This window comes from Opisthocomus hoazin, chromosome 6 (assembly GCF_030867145.1).
Source record: "Opisthocomus hoazin isolate bOpiHoa1 chromosome 6, bOpiHoa1.hap1, whole genome shotgun sequence".
In the NCBI taxonomy this organism is placed as follows: Eukaryota; Metazoa; Chordata; class Aves; order Opisthocomiformes; family Opisthocomidae; genus Opisthocomus; species Opisthocomus hoazin.
This window is the reverse complement of record NC_134419.1, coordinates 28,466,058-28,487,074: the sequence shown is the minus strand read 5'-3', so window position 1 is coordinate 28,487,074 and position 21,017 is coordinate 28,466,058. Positions and strand designations below refer to the sequence as shown.

The 21,017-nt window shown below is 43.5% G+C and overlaps 1 protein-coding gene across 1 annotated transcript in view; it reads right to left on the bottom strand.

Annotated features, from left to right (window-relative positions):
• The window catches only part of ATF6 (activating transcription factor 6), an 84,756-nt gene extending 63,846 nt beyond the window's left edge, over positions 1–20,910 (bottom strand). The window contains exons 1-9 of the mRNA XM_075422356.1: positions 20,799–20,910; positions 20,636–20,712; positions 18,720–18,807; positions 18,293–18,387; positions 17,682–17,811; positions 17,231–17,437; positions 13,503–13,723; positions 7,538–7,723; positions 7,019–7,110 (exon numbers count right to left, since the gene is read on the bottom strand). Of these exons, the coding sequence (XP_075278471.1) occupies positions 7,019–7,110; positions 7,538–7,723; positions 13,503–13,723; positions 17,231–17,437; positions 17,682–17,811; positions 18,293–18,387; positions 18,720–18,807; positions 20,636–20,712; positions 20,799–20,868 (1,166 nt within the window). The 5' untranslated portion in view covers positions 20,869–20,910. The remainder of the gene's footprint in view (positions 1–7,018; positions 7,111–7,537; positions 7,724–13,502; positions 13,724–17,230; positions 17,438–17,681; positions 17,812–18,292; positions 18,388–18,719; positions 18,808–20,635; positions 20,713–20,798) is intronic.
• Positions 20,911–21,017: the final 107 nt, after the last annotated feature.

The following is a 21,017-nucleotide window of genomic DNA, read 5'->3' as shown; positions in this document are numbered from 1 at the left end:
GGCTCTGCAACTGCACCAGGACTGCAACTGCAGGACAAGGCGAGCGAGCGCAGCCAGGCCAAGGCACCACTCTGCCAGGATGAACATGTGGCTGTGATCAGTAGGGGAAGGCGGAAGGAATCGGTTCCTGCTCCTGCAGTTGTAGTTTGTAAGAAAATCAAGGGCGTTGAAATTTATTCAAGCACTAACCCATCAAGAGAGGTCCTGAAAGGTCTGGAACCTGAACCCAAATCCAAATTCCCAACCTGTTCTTTTCCTCTCGATTCCTCTCTCTCTCTTCCAGGAGAAACTACAACACAAGATCAAAGGTGTGCTACAGAAGCAGTTTTCTAGCTTTGGGGGATGTCCAACACCAATGTACACTCAACTCAGTACTGAAATGTATTCTTTCAGCGTCACAAACATTAAAGTAAGTGTTAAGAGCCATAAATGTGTTTCTGAGTTTCTGCTGGTTTTGCGAGGGCTCTGTATTTCCTTGGCAGCCAGAAGGAGCTGGCTAACATGGCACTGTTGCGTGCCTCTTGCATTCATCTAAATAGTTTTCTCTTCACACTTCACCAGTTACTCTCTACTAGTGTGTACAAAAATCATAGCTCCGACTGTCACCATTTGTGTGTATGTTTGTTAGCATACTTCAGGTATACACCACATTTAAGTCTATTAACCTCCTGGAGATATATGGAACGCTACTGAAGCTTGCAAAAAAGCAGAGAAACAATCCTTTTCTATCCTTCACTGAGTACAAAAATGCCCAGGATTGGATGAACTGAGAGTAAGAAACTCAGCCTGTTGTAAAGCCCAAGATTTGTGGTTCTCTTTCCCAGAACATCTGTTAGAGATTCTTCATCAGTCAGTGCAGATTTAGACAGCACTATCCAGCCTGCAGCTGAAGAAGTCACAGGCCACGGGTACAATATTTAACACTCACAGTTCAGCACCACTCCTAGATGAGGCTCAGCTGAAAGGTAGCAATGGCCAAGCAAGGAGCCTGGCTGGGGAGTTCCTCCACCACTGCACTACAAGCTATCAGTGATTTCAACCAACCTGCCCTGACTTTGTATTGGAACGGAGTGAGGGAGGAGCACACACACAGTCAGGGAGAACTGTTAAGGCATGAGGAAAAAAAATATGCTGTGTTTCAGTTGCTAGTCATTGCCCTTCATTTTAGCCAAGTCTTCAGTCTGCTTAGCACGTATTACTCCAGAGGACATTCGGGGCATTTTCAAACGCTGCTCAATCTCATGCCTGAGCTCGCCTCCCAGGGCAACACAGTGGTGAGATCCAGACCACACTGAGACCTTGGCCCAGGACCGACTACTGCGGGTGGGATCCACGCTGACAAACCTGAGCGTACAACATACAGCTCACGCCTCTCTGCAGCAACACAACACTTGTTGCATGTGATGTTATGGTAATGAGATCAGGTCCTTTGCCTGCACAGCTAATGCTCCTTTTAAGGAAACTACAAAATTATTTCTCTGACTTTCCAACATCCTACCACTGAGGTATCCCTAGGCTCCTGCTTGCTGTAAGATGGGTCTATTACTTTAATCAAGAAGTCCAGCATTAAGTCTCAAACAATAGCAAACTTGCACAAAAACACCGCTGAATGCACCAAATCTCAGAATAATCCTGCTCTCCAACACACCAACTCGAGATTGCTCAGCTTGAGTAAGGGCTCGAGCCCACACTGACACCAGCACAGGTGTGCTCAACGGGTGGTGCTTTCAGCAGCCCAAACCATGCGTGCTCCAAATGCTCAGCAGGCTACGTTAGCACTGACCAGCAGCCTGCAGACTAGGTGGGATGCTAATCTGGGTGATGGTGAAAGACTTGCGTTTTGATTACTTCATGCTTACAAGCAGAAGACCATGGCAGCATGCAGCTGAACAACCCTTAGGTTATTTCTTCATTTTTAGTAAAAGATGATTAATCTTACTACTTCTGAATTTTTTGCCTAACACTTCTGTTACCAGTCTAAGAAATGGGACACACCCCTAAGTATTTCAAGTCAAAAATCACTGTTTGCCCATTTGTTGCAGTCTACGACAACAGCAGAAGAATCACACTTCTCAGCTACCCAGGCTGATGTCTTTATTTGCAGACTGCTCAGTGGATTTAAATTTTTAATAGATTATTCAGTTTCCAGGACAGTCCTGGACAGTAGACGAAAACCTGTCAGGACACTCTAGAGAGGAGCCGCAACTAAGTCTCTACAAAACGCCAGCAATTCTAGCACAGCTGCTGTAGGTCAACAGGACACAAGAGACTCTGAAGCAGCAGCTTTATTTAGCTCCATCAATCACCACCTCAGTCATCTTCCACCACAAATACAGCTTAAGAATTTTTGGTTACATCACCAAGTCTGTTTTACAGTTTGAAAAGGGTTCCAGCCAGACAGAGATGGCCAGCTTGTAAAAAAAACTGAAATGAATAATAATAAAAAAGTATCACACCACCTTCTCAAACCCTCTGTTTCAATCTCTTCAGAGATCTGCCTTTCCTCTCTCCAACTTCGTATTTTTCTTTTTTTATCTGTCCACTAAATATCTGAAATGGTAGTTAGGACACATTCTAGCTGGCTAACAACTTTATCAGATGCTCTAAGACTGTTGTTAGATGATGACTACCATGTAAGCTTAAGCACACTGATGAGGAGGAAAAAAATAACTAGCTGAACATTTTTCATAATGAAGAAAATAATGCTAGGGCCACTAGCAAGTACCTGGCTTACATGCTTTGCTGCTACTGCCCCAAGAAGCAGAGATGCAGACAATATACCTTTTGCATTTTCTGTGATCCTTCTTGCTTCCCTACTTCTGACACATTAGTTGGGTTAGCTTCCTGCAAATATTCCACTATCACATGTAGGACTTGCATTAAAAAAACAAGCACACAATACAATTTCTGTTCAAATGGGAACAGGGAAGAGAAACAAAAGAAAAAGATTCCCAGAATAAATACATGGATTGTTTAGACTAGAACATGTGCTTGGTTTCCATTTGTTTCAGCATTGTTTGGGCTTGTTTAACACATTTTCAGATCTGGTTACTACCCAGGCACCGTCTAACACAAATATGGAAATCAAGCAAGAAAAAAAAAGAAGGCATCTAGGAATTGTAACTGTCTGAAAACTTTCAGATTTTGTGTTGTAGATGATAAAAAAAAAATGCACAGCTAATTAGACATTTCCTAATGCCAGAAATGAGCAACCTTTCAGGGGTGCCATGCCAGCTGAGAACACAGACGTGCTGAGCGACACCAGCTCTCGCAGCAGGCAAGCACCAAGGCAGGAGCCGCTGCCTCCCACAGATACCTGCCTCCAGATGTCACGGTTCCAGCTCCCGACCCGCTGCGTGCCCAGGTTCCTGTGCTCACTGCCTTTTGTGTAAACACAGTGGGTTGCCAATTCCTGTCTTGCACCTCATGGTATGCAAGACTGGGGCAAGGGGTTGCCCTCTTCAAGGAATTAAATCAAAATGTACCTTTTTCCCTTCATACACCTAACCAATCATTCTTAAATAATAATAAAAGGAAATTTTAATAGATGTTAAATCCAAATCCAGATAATTCACAAAGATTAGAGAATAGTTCATTGACACACAGATGGGAAATTCCTGGGCACCTTTCTAGTATAAAGCAAACAGCTGAAATAGAAGCTTACACTAATAGAATTCCTGCTAAATCACTTCTGCTTTTAATGATTGAAAGTTCTGGTTTTCTGTACAAATATCAACAAAACCAAAAGAGTTTAGTAACACAGTACAATACAATGCAGAGTTACCATTAGGTCTATACAAGCCACTTTCGGAATCAGAAAGCATTCAATCCACATTTATATTCAATTTGTATTTCATGCAACTTACATTTTTTTATCAGAGATAACATAGTACCATTTCCAAGACTGAAGAATGTTCTGAAAAGCTTGTTGGCAATTAAACAGGCTGGACTAGACTTTCCCTCCAATATTTTCAAACAAATGTCTTGGGTCAATATGCCAGCTTTCCCACCGCACTTTCAGCCCCACTCCCACATTCCCATGCTCAATGTTAGAGATTACCCATACATATATTATATTCATACGCATGAAAAAAATGTGCCAGCAGAAAAATTTTATCTGCTAAACTTGTTTGCCAAGGGCTGCCACATCCTGGACTGCTTCTCACAGCCTTAGAACAGAAGAACAACACAGCCTCAGAGGCCTCCATGAAACATCACAAACATCTCACCACTTACACACACAGTCAACGAGACTTAAGACCAGTAAAGAAAATTATGTGTGAACCAGTGCTAGCACAACACATCCACAATGCAGAAGAAAACACAGAACTACCCACACAGCCAACCATCCAGATGTTTTGTTGTGGGATGCTGAGTGCCCATACACTGCACTGCATCTCTTCATATCCCTGTCCCCAAAGCAGCCCACTGCTTCCCTGCCTTCTCTGACTTGACAGAAATAGGCAGCTAAAGAGAAAACCTATATACCCCTTCTTTTGTTTCACCTCTGGCCTTCAACGAATCCTATCACTTCCAATCACGAAACTGAGAAGCACCTTACAACAAGGCCACCTAAGGGAATTCCAAAGTCTGCTACAGAATTTAGGGGTGAAATTCCGACATTTTTGATTTTTTTGGACGTCACTCACTCTTTGCAATGGTTCACTGGTTTTAAATAATAAAATATTCACTGCTAATATGCTCGAATCAAAACATGCTGTGCCTGAATGCTGTCATACCTCCATACAGGTGTGCAAGTGAAATGATTTCCTACATAGAAGAAATGGCAATCCCGTCAAAGTTTCAAATTCGAATTCTTTCCAGTTGACCACTGCATAGAAATTAGGTATTCCACAGATGGCTAACCGGGGCGGGGGGGATGCGGTATGAGGGAATACTTTTGCTGAACTAAAAGCTAGCATGGATATTATAGCAACAGCAACAAAATCCTTATTTCTGTAAGAAGTTGCAGGGACTGAAAAACGTCACGTATATTGGCAGGTTCTGTTGTTAAGGCCCAAGCAGAACAGCAATCATGACTATCACATTTGTGGAGCTACCATTCAGTGACACCTCTATAAAAGGAAGAAAAGGCATATGGGAGGAGTGAAATCTTAAGTAATGCTTGGTATACGCCACATTCTGGGCCTTCCAAAGGGTAATTGCACAATCAACATAGACACCACCTTGATACAGTCTAGTATTTTAATTGCAGTGCAAGCATTTATTCTGCTAGGGTGTGGGGGAAGGCAGAAAGATAACGGTCATTCCTTGAAAATTTGCAACTACATTTCTCCTCACTGCCTAAACCCAGTACTGATGCAGACCACCTAGTTCAGCCACGATTACACTGGCATGCTCAGCCAGACATCCAAGAACATCTTTTTGCTTTATCTACTTAATTAAACATCAATCAGGCCAAGAAATTAACTCTGTTACATTCCTATAGTTACTGATTGTTGCAAATACATGAACACAAACTGATCTTTCAGTCTACTTTGACAGCAGTTTCTTGCCATCACGCTCAATACCTTCCCCATTCCTGGGGGTAGAGAAGCTGATATAGGAGCTTACAGCACTGTGGTACGAGACTTCCCACTCATTTTCTGTATGTTTCCAAGCCTCTCAGAACTAATGAGCTTCTTGCATTCCAACTCCTCACTGTAACGTGGAGGCAACTAAAATGTCTTTCAGCTTCAAAAAGATTACTGGTCCTACTCATCGTCACCAAGTAAGAACAGCGTCTCTCGAGTGAGTGGTAAAGATTGCAAATGCAGATGGGATCTACACATCTACCACAGTATCTGGAAGCTGATTTTTCTGTCCGATAGTCAAAACTCCCAATACAAGCCCTAAGAAATGGTCTACCTTAAAATCATCCATATCAATGTAAAATTATCAGCTGTATTTCACTGCCCAAGATAAACGGTATTTTCAGTAAGTGCAAATACTTCAAAAGTATTCAAAAGCTTTAGCAAATTTTCTAATATTATTAAAAATACAAACAACATCATTGTAAAAGGTTATCAGTCAGAAACAAAGCCTTCCTCCAGATTTATCCCATCTCATTCCTTTAGTTTGACTGGGGTTTTGAGGGCAAATGGAGACAGTGTTCACCAAGAATCTACTGAAACATCCTCCCCTATTGAAAAAGTGAACAGCTTCATATAAAAGGTCCTTATGCTCGAAAGCCAGGTTAAACAGATACATGCAAGAAGTGTCCCTTTCAGTCTCCTCTCTTCCACAGATGTCTTTATAAAGTGTCTGGGAAGTAATGCAGCATTTCCTTCCCGCTCTCTGGTTCCTATGTCCCACTGATACCGTTTGAACAAGAGAGGTTTTTGGTTACCACTTCAACTAGTTAAGGAGGGGGAACAATCTATTCACCAGATCTACAAGACAAGTAACACAGGGCTTACGCTGCAATGAGGAAGATTGTGGCTAGACGTATCTAATGGTCAGGATTGCAAAGCACTGGAACAAACAGTGGGATTTCCCGCACCGGGTACTAGAACCGGCTTAAACACACCGCTATTGAGATTAGCACAGGTATAAACAAGCAGATGAGCTCTCAAAGTCTGCGACTTCTTTTCTAAAAGGATTCTAAACCCAGCTCTTTAATCTCTTCAAGTATAAATGGGGCAGACAAACTGCTGTATGCTGCACCGATTAACAAAATGCCAAGCCAAGAGAAATAAAAGTACAAGATCTAGCTCTTGTTGTCAGAAGGATTCCAAAAGAGGAACCATTATATATGTATTATATTATTATATTATAATTTAAAAGAGGAACTGTATTATTATAATTTAAAAGAGGAACTATTATATATATATATATATATTAAAAATATTATTATATTATATATTCCGCCTGCACAGGGGAAGACTCATCTGTAAAGGACAGAAGTCAGGTTTCATGCTCAAGGCTTTAAAACACAACACTGCCTTTATTGAAGATTCAGACAAAAATCGCAAGACAGCAAACTTTCTATGCTAGGAGGTATTCCTAGGCAGCTTACCTCAATGGACCATAATTCAACATTATGAAAGCCAGTATCACCATCACACACAGGGTCCTTCTCTTTGGAGATGATACTTTGAGCTTCTCGTTCTAAACAGGAAAAAACACAGAAGACATGCAATAAAATAGGGGCACAGACATGCAAAGGTATATCAGAAGCTAAATATATCAAATTATGCTTGCTTTTTAGATTTATATTTGCCTAATTATGTACGAATACATGCCAGGACTACTTAAAAACAGAACTCTTTTGTTTGTACATTATATTCAGCTTCTATCCAGTCTATCTTCTCAGTGAAATCTTGCGAAGCACCATGAAATAAAGAACTAAAAGTCAACTAGGTAATGCGACAGCTGTCCTGACCTAGAGTTGGCGAAAGTCCTGCTCAGGCTGGGAGGGTGGGCTAGAAACCCCACAGAAGTATTCCAGTCAACATTTCCATGATTCTGTCCAAGTGCCTGAGCACCTGAGCAACTGTCTTATTACATAAAGTCAGACTTCATCACAATATCTTACCTCTAATACTACTTCATCCAACTGCCTCTTCAGTGTGCTGTTTTCTTTCTTGAGTTTCTCGTTCTCCAGTAAGGCTGCCTCCAGCCTTGCCTGCAGTCCCAACATGTATTCTTTCTTTTTCTTCCGTGACTGAAAGGCTGACTCCCGGTTTTTGATCATGCGCTGCTGTCTTCTCAAGACATTTACCTAGACAGACAATACAGAGGCCTGGTAATGATCTCCAAGTTAAAAGCACCTCTATTTCATGCACAATCTCTGCTCCTCTACTTGTCAAAAGTCTACATCCATAGCTTCCCGCACTCTGTTTCAAGTGAGCTGAAACATTCAGCACAGAGTCAACTAAGAATCACAGTACACCTCCGAGAGTTATAGCTCTTAAATAAGTAAAAGACAGGTCCTGTGCTGTCGCTATTTTCTCGCTATTTTCTCCTGCATCCTCAACTTGCTACATGTAGGAGATGCAAAATGTATACTGGAGCAGCAGTTTGATTTGACCAATCAAATCACAAAGCAGAAAACACATATCTACAGGTCTGCACGGTAGCAAGAATGTCTTTCACCTTCGCTCTACCATGTGCCAATTTATAGGCTACAATCAGTCACCTGTTTTCTTAACTGGAAAGTCCAATGTTTTCTTAGTCTGTCCTGCATGGAAGCCATTTCCACAATGATTATACCTGTTTCTGTACCTTTTCCAGCTCTGCTATACAGTTTTTGAGATTTTGAATACTGTTGCTGACCTCAGATCGCACATTGTGTGTGTATCAAGCACTTACATGGCAGTTCAAATGCAGTTTCTGGATACATGAACACTAGCATACTATTTCAGATCAAAAGTGTGGCTTTGATGCACGTTTCCTAATTGTCCCACTTAATATGCTTTGAATCACGCCACAGAACAGTCTCCAATAGAGCAAACTCGATTCCTTCTGGATGAAGCTACACCAGCAGATGCACTCCAAGAGCGCACATAATTCACTCCAACCACTAGCAGACATTCACGCTGCAAGACCAGACTAGGACAGTTCAAAGTAACCCCTCCCCACACTCCAACAGCCTTGATGACTCTGATTTTTTTTTTTTTTTTTCTCCAAGCAGGAACAGTCTATCATCTCTCACCACTTACTCATTTTGTGGTTTGCACTGAGTGGGACGACTTAAGACTGAAAGCCTCTTGCTGCTGACAAGGATAATGATGATCGATACTGCAGAGCTATACAAAACTACTTGAAATCCTAAATTTAAACACTACTCTGTTGATTTCCTTTCCCTCACAAATTAGCAACAGCAACTCTGTTTTTATTAAAACCAGAAGACTTCTATCACATTATTAAGCTGCAACAGGATGTGCCTTGACGATGTTTACACTGATAGAGAATTGAATCTGTATCTTAGACAGACCTGGATATCCTCCAGTAGCTACCAACACATGCGCTGGAGTAACTTGTACATATTAGAGTACATATTACTCATACTTTAGCATGAAAGCTAAAGAAAAAAGATGAGATCTATTCTAGAAGTATCAGTCTAGGAAAAAAAATAAACAAGTCACAGAACAGTAACATTAACAAACTCAAGATAGCGTGCTCCGGTCAAGGTCTGGCTGCTTAAAGAACCTTAACCATAGCTTTCCAACTCCCTCCCTGTATATACCCGTACACAGACAATATGTTGCTCTTGGCCTTTGGTGTCTGCAAGAAAAATTGGCTGCAGGCTGTTTGAAGAAGTCATTCTTCTTCATGATACTTCAGGCTGGTGACAAAGACTAAGAAAACACGTTACAGTGCATTAACATTTTGGGCTGTCTCCATGTTGATCTAATTGCTTTCTGTAAAGATCATTCATTGTATGTCTAGTCTGCTGCCACCAACAAACATCTGTGAAAGTGAAGCTGTTTGTACTTGCTCCAGTTTCTACCTTCAGCAGAGAGTGGAGAAGGAAAATATTTTAACATATTTTCATTAACACTAAGCTTTGTCTTGAATTTTTTAAGTACTACAATACTTCACAAAAGAGAACTTCTGCAGACATACAAAAAATTGGGAGGAAAAAAAGCTTCAGGCTAGCCAAGGACTGCAGTGTATAGAACACACCAATCTGGGGCCGGGATCACTTCAACTATCCAGAGATGAAATAATAAGGAATGAGTTCATGCAGCAGCTTTGGCTTGAGCTGTGTGATATTCCAAACAAGTAGTTACATTCCTCTTTTTAAAAAGAGGTTTTGCATCATGAAGTCAAACAGAGAAGACCAACTTGTTTACATCCATTCTTGTTTGCAGACCTGGTCCAAATTATTCACTGGATAGATTTTGACTAGATGTCTGGAACCTCTGGCAAATCTACCTGCTACCCTGGAGAAAACAGAGAGTCAAAGCACCAGTGCAGTGTTTCTACACTAAGAGTACATCCTAAGCTACATCTGTCGCAGTTTCAGACGCTACCAGTTATGTTTCTGATGGTATCCATCTGGACTGCCCTCCTTTCCTCAGCGTTTTCCAAACGCTGTCAGGAACAGCAGCTTTCCCCAGTCCGATTCAAGGTACTCTGTGCAATAACTACATTTCTGTCTATGCCACACAAGTTTCACTTCCACTCATTTCTTAAGCTTGCTCAAATGAAAGCTAACTATTCGTGCCCTTGAGCAATTTTGTTTTAATTGACAGACCCTAAAACAGTTTCAGGTCCTTGGTCCACCCTCTAGTGCTTGCCTGGCTTCTCTTGGTGGATAAGCCCCAACTGCACACGCGATTGCATCTAAATTTGATGTAGGAAACAGAAAGAAGTGTGTGTGTGTAAACCTGGAAGCAGCATGGCACTAAGCATTACACAGCTGGCTTGGCACCAAGATAAACATGCCCCTTGCTTGAGCATTTTGATAACCGGAAGAGAGAGGAACTAATTTATAATGTCAGACTGCTTGAGCAACACTGCTTTGTGAAGTGCTGAACAAAGATGAAACATAGAAAACACCTCTGCTAACATCTTTTGCAGCCTCCTTCTTTGTAGGTTGCATTGTATTAATTTACCACTCGAGATATAACTTCGGGTTCTCGGGAAACACAGCCCATAAAGGGAAAACATTGGCATTAAAATCAAACGTTAATGAGTGATGCAATGTTCGCCTCCTAGCTTTAGGAACTACACCACCACTAATACACACACAAGCTGTTGTAAATATGGAGAAGTGAAAGGTTTATTGCAAAACCTTGCTTCAAACAGTACTAATTAGATTCAGATTGTCCCCTGTCTTCAGAGTCTTTATAAAAAAAAAAAGAGTCATGTATTTTACAAATAAACACTGCTACCTCAGTTTAGTCTTCCAAAGAAAACTCAGTTCTGAGCAAAACGTAACCTCCATTCCAATGCAAGCTGTACTTCTAGTGCAAGGTGGTAAGAATGTCTCTCACACCCCACAGAGTTTTTGGTACACACACTGGGAAAGTTAACAAAGAGCTGAAAGTACAAACCATTTCAACTTTATGTTGGCTGGCTTCTTACCTCAGCTTATGAAAGCTGCTGCCTTTGAAGATGCATCTTAAATGCGGGAATATAGAACCTATGCAAGTGTTTCCTCTGTTCTTATGAAAGATCTGGGCTTTCTTGTCTGCAACTCAACAGAACACAACTTGACTAATGAGTTCGTTTCACATGAAAATTACCCAACGTATAGTACAGAAAACAGGATTCATTAATAGAAATCCACACTTATTTTTGCTGTATTTTCAATATTTCTGTAATCAACAGAACTGGGAGGCAGAATTAAATCCTTTCTCACTACAGCATGGAAACATGAGAGAAAGGCCTGTAAGGACACAACTAAACTGTATTCCCTCACACACCTACTCTTTATGTCCTTGTATCATTTAATTGCAACAGGAAAGGCTATCTGCTTTTTTAGTTAAAAGCCTCTCCTCCTTCAACCTGAAGAGCGGCTTGCTTAGGCAGCATTTCTTTTGTCCAGTCTTCTCTCGGAAAGTTCTTCACCAGTCTCCCAGTGAAGAGGGATCGCACTGAAAGCCCGGTGCTTCCCCGTGGCTGGCAAGCTGCGTCAACGCGTGCCATCAGGAGGGGCACAATGCAGGGCCTCACGCATACAGCTTGCTATCAGCCGCTCTTGGTCTCAGCCATCGGAAGGGCAAAGTGTTAAGCCAGCAGTTTATCCCTCCTAAGCCCAAAATAAAGTCCTGCAGTGTTTCTTTTTATCTTGCAACATCTGCTTAGATTAGCAAACACAAATATGTTACAGAGCTCAAATGACAGCTACATCTGTGCAGCTCTGAGCACCACATGTGGCGTCCACGGCAGCCGCACGATGTTTTAACCCCGTTGGCGCCAGCTGCATCCTGAAGCATGTGGTCTTTTTCAAAGTGCTATTTCACAGTATGTGCTAAAGAGCAGTTGCAACTGGTTTTTCGTGTTTCAATGAACACAGGTAAGATGTGCAGCGTTTAGGCCGAAACCAAGTCTTAAAACTGCCTCCCTCAAACAGCATCAGGTGGAAATACTCACACAACCATCGTTCAAAACAAACAGCTACGCATTACCCCAGCTACACATTTGACTATCAACTGTCACAGACATGCATATGAAGCATGATGAATAAGAGGGTTTTGTTAGTTAAACCTTATATTCGGACAACGGCAAGGTGCCATGCTAGTCCTGATTACAGGGAGCCACAAATCTAATGACTGCTGACAGGTCTCTTCAGCTTGGCTTTGCATGGCAGGCAACTATCACTTAAAAAAGCAGCGCTCTTCACTGGTCTGTCAGCCAGCGGTCTTGCAAATTCAAGATTAGGTTTCCATTGCAGTCTGGCTCCTGAATTATTTATAGCAAATAATTTTTCATTTAAAAATGCAGCCCACACAGAAACATGAATAACAAGGAAAATTCAACATCAAGCACGAGTGGCAATTCTCAGACACTAGGAAACCGTACAGCAACGTCCCTCCAAAGCAGCCAGAAGGCATACGCCTTTGAGAAACAGCGTCCTGCTATTCTCATAAGCAGCTGACTATACTGCAAAATTTCACAGGAATGGAGACCGTGTTTTCTCCCTCACACCGAGAGATGCGATACCATCCTCAGCTCATGACAACTGCACTTAAAACACCATGCTGGAGTACGACACCCTCAGAGTTTAAAAGCCACAAACAAGAAGCTTTGATACTTTCCACAACCATGCCTTCCTTTGGACAACAAAACACAACCACAGTAGCTCCAAACTACTAGGAACTAAATCCCACTAACACCCAGCTTCCAAGCTAGTTAGGATGTCAAAGCTGAAGTGGGAAAAAAACCTCCACACATCTCAAAAGCCATTTCCATTTACACTTACTGCTTACTGTGAGCTGCTATGGAAAAACTGATTTATTTGCACAGTAACTGTTGAGAGCTCACTCCTTTTTCTGCTAATTCAATGTATGATCAAAACGGAGTCTGAAGAGATTAGGATCATATGAAACTCAATATCTGAAATTTCTAAAAATGAGTAGAATCTAGGGAGATAAAGGGGATGGAAAAAGAATCAGGACTACTGCTGACATTTCCAGTTCATCCACCTCCAAAGGAGTGTTTTTATTATATGGATTAGAAAACTGGTTTATCACTAATCCAAAGTCAGATATATCAAATCTTCCTGTGTGTAAGAGCGCTCCAGCCATTGGGAGCTTGCAGTTGAGAAGACAAGTAAAGGAAAAAAAAAAAAAAAAATGTATCAGCACTGTCTTCTCCTGCCTGCAACTCCAGGCAGGCCAGCAGCTCTCAAGCTGTCCCTCCCCATTCTTTGCCAAGCTGCTGAATTCACTGTTTACTGTCAGAAAGTCTATTAGATGAGCCCAACTACAGCTCTGTCTTCCTGAGACTCTAAACTGACCTGGTTCTCCCATTATATCCCACATGCAGGCAACTGAAAACTGTTTCCAGCTTTGGTTATCAGCTATCATCACGCAGTCAGAACTTACATCCAGCCCCGTTGCTGGTGTGGTGCTTTGAAGCAACGGCTTCGTCACTGGCATTTTGCCGCTTGTGGAGCCATTTCCAGCTGCTGGAAGCAACGTGTTCACCGTATGATTGTGGAGCGGTGCGGTCCCTCCAGTGACGGCAATGACTGGCTGGGAGGCAGGCAGCACCCCAGAAGCCTGGAGCTGTACCACAGCGGGCTGGGGGAGAACCACTGATTGACCTAGAACACGAGAACAAACAGGAATGCTTAGCATACAATACGAAATGGATTTGTACATGACCAGTTTGTAGGGGAATACTGATATGGAAGATAGAAACCCTCGCTTCCTCTCCTGCCCTGCATGACATATCTCAAGTCCAGTTCTTCAGCATCAGTATATTCCACAGGATAGGAAGGGGGGGGGGAGAGGGGGGTTAGGGTTATTTAATGGATCAATCCTCCTTCTCCCTTTTGTCAATCCCTACTTTATTGCTTTATTTAAAGGAAAACCTACTACACAGAAGTGACTCATACTATACAAACCAATTCAGAAACAGCATACAGAAAGAACATGAACGAGAAGGAACAATGCAAGTCACACTTTCAAAACATACTTTAAAGCCTCAATTCACACTCACACAAGACCAATTTCTTTTTAAAAATGTCTCCTGTAAGAAATTTTATGCACAAGCTGAGCAGAGCTTAAAGGAAAGGAAGCAGAAAAAATGACGTAATCTTAACAGAGTTTGAAATGGAATGAAAAACAGTCACTTCCAAGAAATTTCAGTCCAACAGCTACATTTAACTCCAGCAGGTGCTCAAGTAGTATTTTGTTGTCTGAAAACACATGAACGTCTCTCTAAGCCTTTGCAACAGGATGACCTCGTCAGCTTTCAGAAACAGCACGTTCCAGCTGAGCATTCCAACCAAAACGCACAACGATGTATTACAGCATTTACCCAACCTTCTGACAGTGAAAAATGAAGTAATTTACCTATCACCATGATCTTCTATGTATGAGGTCTATATTATATTAAATAATATAAATATTATATTATATTAAATATATTTATAAAATATATTGTATTTTGTAATGACATAATCTTCAAGCTACCGTAAGTTAGTACTACCCTACTTAAGAACCTCAAATGGTGATGTTATGGGTTTGCATGGCAAGGTTTTGGTAGCAGGGGTGCTATAGAGGTGGCTTCTGTGAGAAGCTGCAAGAAGCTTCCCCCTTGTCTGATAAAGCCAGTGCCAACTGGCTCTAAGACGGACCCACCGCTGCCCCAGACCAAGCCAATCAGTGACGGTGGTAGTGCCTCTGTGACAACACATTTAAGCAGGGGAAAAAAAAAAACAACAGTAAAACAGGAGTGAGGAGAGAGCAGTGAAACGATGAAAGAGAAACAACTCTGTAGACACCAAGGTCAGTAAAGAAGGAAGGGGGGAGGAGGTGCTCGAGATGCCGCAGCAGAGACTCTTCCCTTGCAGCTTGTGCTGAAGACCATGATGAGGCAGGTTGTTCCCCTGCAGCCCATGGAGGTCCACGGTGGAGCAGATCTCCAGCTGTAGCCCGTGGAAGGGACCCCACAACAGAGCAAGTGGATGTCTGAAGGGGGCTGTGAGCCTGTGGGGAGCCCACGCTGCAGCAGGTTTGCTGGCAGGGCTTGTGACCCCATGGGGGGACCCATGCTGGAGCAGCCTGTTCCTGACGGACTGCACCCCATGGGAAGGACCCACACTGGGGCAGTTCGTGAAGAGCTGCAGCCCATGGGAAGGACTCATGTTGGAGAAGTCTGTGAAGAACAGTCTCCTGTGAGAGGGACCTCACACTGGAGCAGGGGCAGAGTGTGAGGAGTCCTCCCCCTGAGGAGGAAGGAGCAGCAGAGACAACATCTGATGGAGTGACTGTAACTCCCACTCCCCACGCCCCTGTGCTGCTCAGGGGGAGGAGGGAGAAAAACAGGAGTGAAGTTGAGCTTGGGAAGAAGGGAGGGGTGGGGTGAAGGTGTTTTAAGATCTGGTTTTAGTTCTCATTATCCTACTCTGATTTGATTTGTGATAAATTAAACTTCCTTTTCTCCCCCCAAGTTCAATCTGTTTTGTCCATGACAGTAGCTGGTGAGTAATCTCTCCCTGTCCTTATCTCGACCCTCGAGCCTTTCATCATATTTCCTCTCCCCCGTCCAGCTGAGGAGGGGGAGTGATAGAGTGGTTTTGGTGGGCACCCGGCATTTATCCAGGCCAAACCAAAACAGGTGAATTTGAGATTATTGCAAATTTTTTTATGCATAACGTATGTGATGCTCTAAGTTCACGCTTTCTTCTTTAAGCTTTTATGAAAAGGACTGTAAAAATATAATTCTTCATGCTCCTTTGAAGATAATGGCTTATTTCAAACTGGTAGCTCCAACTTGTCACATACAGGGGATTCTGATTAGCGAAAAAGATCCTTATGGTTTTTGTTATGGAAGCAGCACTACAGAATTTTTAAACACACCATCAGTTAAAGTAAATATGTAGCATGGAAATACTTTCCCAAAAGTATTTCCTCTACAGTGCCTCACAGAAACTGCTCTCCGGACTTCTCTTCAGCAAAAAGGAGAAGCTGATCTTCACGGTACCATACTTATATCCAAAAAATCCATATCCTCAACGTTCCTTATTCCAGATGGTATTTTATCAGCTGGAACATCAGAAGGAATAAGAATTAGGTCACGCTGACTGTGCTAGCCTGTGTTTAAAGCAGTCCAACAATCTTAGGCACGTTGTAACAAATATCAGCTTCTCCGACTTTGTCTTAACTCCTGATGGAGAAGCAGTAATTAAGACAAATTTTTCACTATTGCAACAATTTCTAGATACATGCCCTCAAGTATTTGTCTCATTTTCCTTCCACATCTCAGTGCCTGGACAATCAACCGCAAGAGACTGCAGCCATCAGCTGGTCAAAACGAGCAACTGCATCTGACAATTTCAGCAACACAAGTAATGTCCCTGCTGCCTTAGCTGAAGAGGAAAATAACACTTGGGAATCAGAAATGAAGGCTCAAGCTACTCCAAAAATCTGCTACAGGACACCAAGAGGAATGAAGTATTATCAGTGGACAGGAAATCACCGGCCTCTCGTTAACAAGTCAGCTTGCAGCTGTAAGCAGCTATTCTAACCTCTGACATGGCACTTTCAACTCCTAGCAGATTTCACATCCTATTTAGTGCTGCTTAGTGAGATAAAAAGCCATAAACTCTTGTTCTCACCACCCCGTGGCAGAGTTTCATGTGGTTAAAAAAAAAGCTTTTACCACTCCTTCCGAGCTTTCAAGCTTCAGTCAAGGCATCCTAACCGATTCTGCTGGACCTTCCTCTGGTTATGACAGAATAGCACTGTAATCACCTTCTGCACCACTTGCCATCGCAATTAGAGCAACGGGTCCCCAGAGATCCTTCCAAATCAGCAGTTTTATCTCCACAACTGCCAGTCTAGTAGTCAGCGTAGTCTCTTTTGTTATACTATCTTCCATTCCACACAATGCCCAGGTAAGTGCTGTTTCTCTTAGGACTATATAAGAGAGGAATAAGGCCATCTTCTCAGCCTAAAGCTTTTTCAGCAAAGCGTGCAGGACCGCTATTTTTTCCCCTCCATCTCCCATTTCAACTGCCAAAGCTAACTTAATTCTAGCAACCATCTCAGACAAACATAGTGTTTACCCCCAAGACCTGGCTCAGCCAAGACAGTTCACCCACCTTTAGGGGGTGCTGGCTGGATATTAACAACTGGCTGATGCTTTGGCAGTGACACAAGTGTGGGAAGAGTCTGAATAATGATGGTTTTAGCTGGGATGCCAATGTTAGCCTGAGCCTCAGGTACAGCAGGCAGAAGGGGTTTGGGCTGTATCGAAGGCCTGGATGCTGTCTGACCACACCTCTTCAGGGTCCTTGCAGAATTATTTGCTAGGAAAAGAAAGAGAGTCAAAGTCAGACCAGAAGACATAAAATAAGGAAATCATGCAGCAATAACACGGCTTTTGATATGTTTGTTTTTCAACCCATCTATAATATTTGTTAAAAATAGACACATCTGATCACAGATTCAAGTCAAAAATGGTAGGATACAATAGTGTCTGTTAGTTAAACATCTGTATGCAAGACGACACGCATGCTATCAGCAGAATCAAAGTAACTCAATCTTTCATACCAGACCGAGAAGTGATGCTGACAGCAGGCTTCTTCCCTCCTTCTCCTTCAGGAGATGCAGGACTTCTGCAGCTCTTGCTGTAGAGAGAGATGGGAGACATCTGGGAGCTACAGCTGAAGTCCACATCATCCTGCAGACAGAAAGTACATGAGATTAAGGCTTCAGAAACACCTAAAAGTGCCTAGCAGCATTTCGGAGTATAATAGCGTTTCATCGCATCTGTGTTGCTGACTCAGCAAACAGGAGAAAGGTTTTATTCTAACTGATGCTAAGTACCACTGAAAATCAAAGTAGCACCTCTCCTTATGAGCAGAGTGAAGTGGGGCAAAGGCCAGCAACTGCTAGACTTTAGAAGGCATTTTGTTTAGCAACAAGGCCAATGCATACAACTGAGGAAACAGAACTGAACACGCTCTTTTTAGAGCGGGTCACAGCAGGAAAGGAAGGAAAACAGTACTGAAGGGAAGCTGGTTTTGCACGGGTCAGAAAATTAAGCTGTTTCCTCTCATGCCATGAAGTTGGTCAGACAAGTAAATCACTGGGCTTTTTGTTTGTCACAGCTGGTTCTTAATGACTGAGGCTATCTGTGTTACATGGAGATTTCTGCATACAGGCACATTCTGCACCGGAGAGCCCACAGACGATGGAGACGGGACCGAACAATTTGAAGTGGCTGGTGATAAAGGTTCTGTCTTCACGCTTGCATCTGCAAGAAGCAGATAAAGAAATTTTACTGTACAAGTGTTTAACAGTAGGAGATCAGTAAAGAACACACTGCCCTACACCAGCTATTTAATTCCTGAAGCAAGGCACGGCATAAAACGTAGCGAGACCAAAGATACTAAATATCTTAGCTTGTAGGGCAGTCCTCGCCAGCTGTACCCATCCTACAGAAACACAGCATGAGTTCTCACCAGAGCTAAACGCTGCAGGACATGAAATAGTTTCACGTAAGTTACCACTACCCTGAAATCATAACAGCTCACCCTCAGGGGTGGGGGAAATAGTCACACCTGCAATATACAAAAGGTAAATTACCTGCATAAGCATGGCCTGTAATATTCCAAAGATCCGAGTCCCAAGACATCAAATCCAAATCAAAATGAAAGTTACAGAGATCATTTTCCTGAAACGACAGTTCAGAAGAAGAAACAATACAAAGAGACAACATACATTGAAACCACCAGCCATCATGTTGACATTCTTGCAGCTCTGCAAAACAAAACAAAACTGTCACTTCAGTTGCCTTGAGGCACACAGAAATAACAGCCCTTAAGGGGGCAATTCTCAACTGGAATACACAAGAGGATGCTTCTTGTAAAGCTTAGAGCTGTAGGAAAGGAGCATACCAGTTAAAGACTCTCACTAATTACTGCACTGCTATCAGTAATCTGTAAAGCGAACTTTCTAAGTCCAGTCACTGAATCCCCTCATAGAAAAGGCAAGTTTCAGCAACTTGTTGGCATCCTCCCCTTCATCTGAAGTGAAAGATTTACCTAATGCCTTACCATAATCAGATCTCAGGGCACTTTATAAACAAAAGTAGTATCAGTGTCAGTTTACTAGCAGGAAAAAAGATACCACGACTGATTTGCTCAAAAGATCTGATGAACAGTATGTATTAGGCCTCCCTACACTTGAATGAACAGACATCATCATTTTCTAAGCTAGGGGCACCAGTTTCCTTTTCCAACAGGAAAAAGAGAGACTAAAATCACCACATATATATTATTTATTGTATGACCTTTAAAACAGCGATCAGGTTTTTTCTCCATTTTTTCTGCTGATGCAACTGTAAGTCTCAGTTCTCTACTCAAATGTAACAGTTCTATGAGCACTTGCATGAAAAATATAAATATTAGATACCTGACATACAAATATACAGCAAAGATTTTCTTGCTAAAAACTATCCTGCAAACATACCTCTCGTACGTTCGTAACTTGCCTCGCAAAGGGAGGCTCAGAAAGTCCGCACACCGCACAGAAATTAGTATTTGCAGGCTACGATGAAGAAAAAGCTCACTAGAGCACATTTACAGGAAGAATGGCTGAAAATCAGAGCCTGAGCTGTGCAGCAAGAGCCTCCACACAGGTGACTAATGCTGACCTGCTGACAGGTGATACCCTGCCCTTGTACAACGCAGCAGTTCCCAAGTTTCCTCCAGCGCCTGGCTCTACAACGCCTGCAGGAATGCTCTTAGTCCCCCAGGTTTATGCTGGATAACCCAGGGGTTGTGCTGGGGTGGGTTAGGACACAGTGGGCAGAGAGAAGGCAGGGGGAAGAAGAGAGAGTAGAGAATGCATGAGGCAAACGCCCCGGGACAGAAAAAGCAGTATGTACCACTGGACAGTGAAAAACATTGGATTGACACATAAAGTTGCAAGTGAAGGGTTTAGGAGAAAATCTGAAAATAGACAAGCAAATGAGAAGCCATCTTGTGATTCTTCTCCTTTTCTGGTCTCAGAGCAGGCAATCACTTCAGACATAGGTCTCTTGCCTTGCCCAAGGATGGACTCTTGTACTTGTCACATGCTTATGCTGGTTGCTGGGCAAACTCAGAACACTCCACTGGTCTTCCAACAAATGTTTGGCACTCAGGTGTTTGAACTCAAGAGCAAAACAAACCAGCCACTAACAGCCAACATCTGGAGAGAATCTCACCCTCCACTTCTGTACGCGCTACGTTTGAAGAGCATCCCTTTCCACCTGCACTTTTTCAACCCAAAGCAGGTTAACATTTTTATAACCCGCCCGTATCCTTCCCGCAGCCGGGAGTCTCTCAAACACGGGACACGGCACCTCCAACTCTCCCTGGAACCTGGCCCATAAATCTGCTGCTCCGACACGGCCGGTGACCGGTGCAAGCCCGCACGCCCCCCCCCCACCGCGCAGCCGCTCCCGGGGATCCCCCGCCGCGCCCCCAGGCCTCCCGCTGCCCCCGCCCGGTACTCACGTCGGGCTCGTCGCTCGGGGCCCGCCCCGGCCCCCCGGCGCCCAGCAGCTCGCTCAGCTCCTCGCCCAGCACCGCCTCTGCGGGAGAGACAGCGGCCTCAGCGCGGCCCGGCCCCGGCGGAAAGCTTCCCGCCACGCCCGCCCCCGTTTCCCCCCGCGCTCACCCCAGTCGAGGCCGCAGCCCGGACCCGGCAGCAGCCCCGCCGGCTCCCACTCAGCCTCCGCCGCCGCCATGGCTTCCTCTTTCCTCCCGAAGCACCACGTCTCCTTCCGGGCAGCGCCCCGCCCCGCCTACGGCGGCCGCGGGCGGACAGACGGCGGCGGCCTGACGGGGCGCGCCTGGGCTTCTAGGGCCGCTCTCCGCGCCGGGGCTTCGCTTGCAG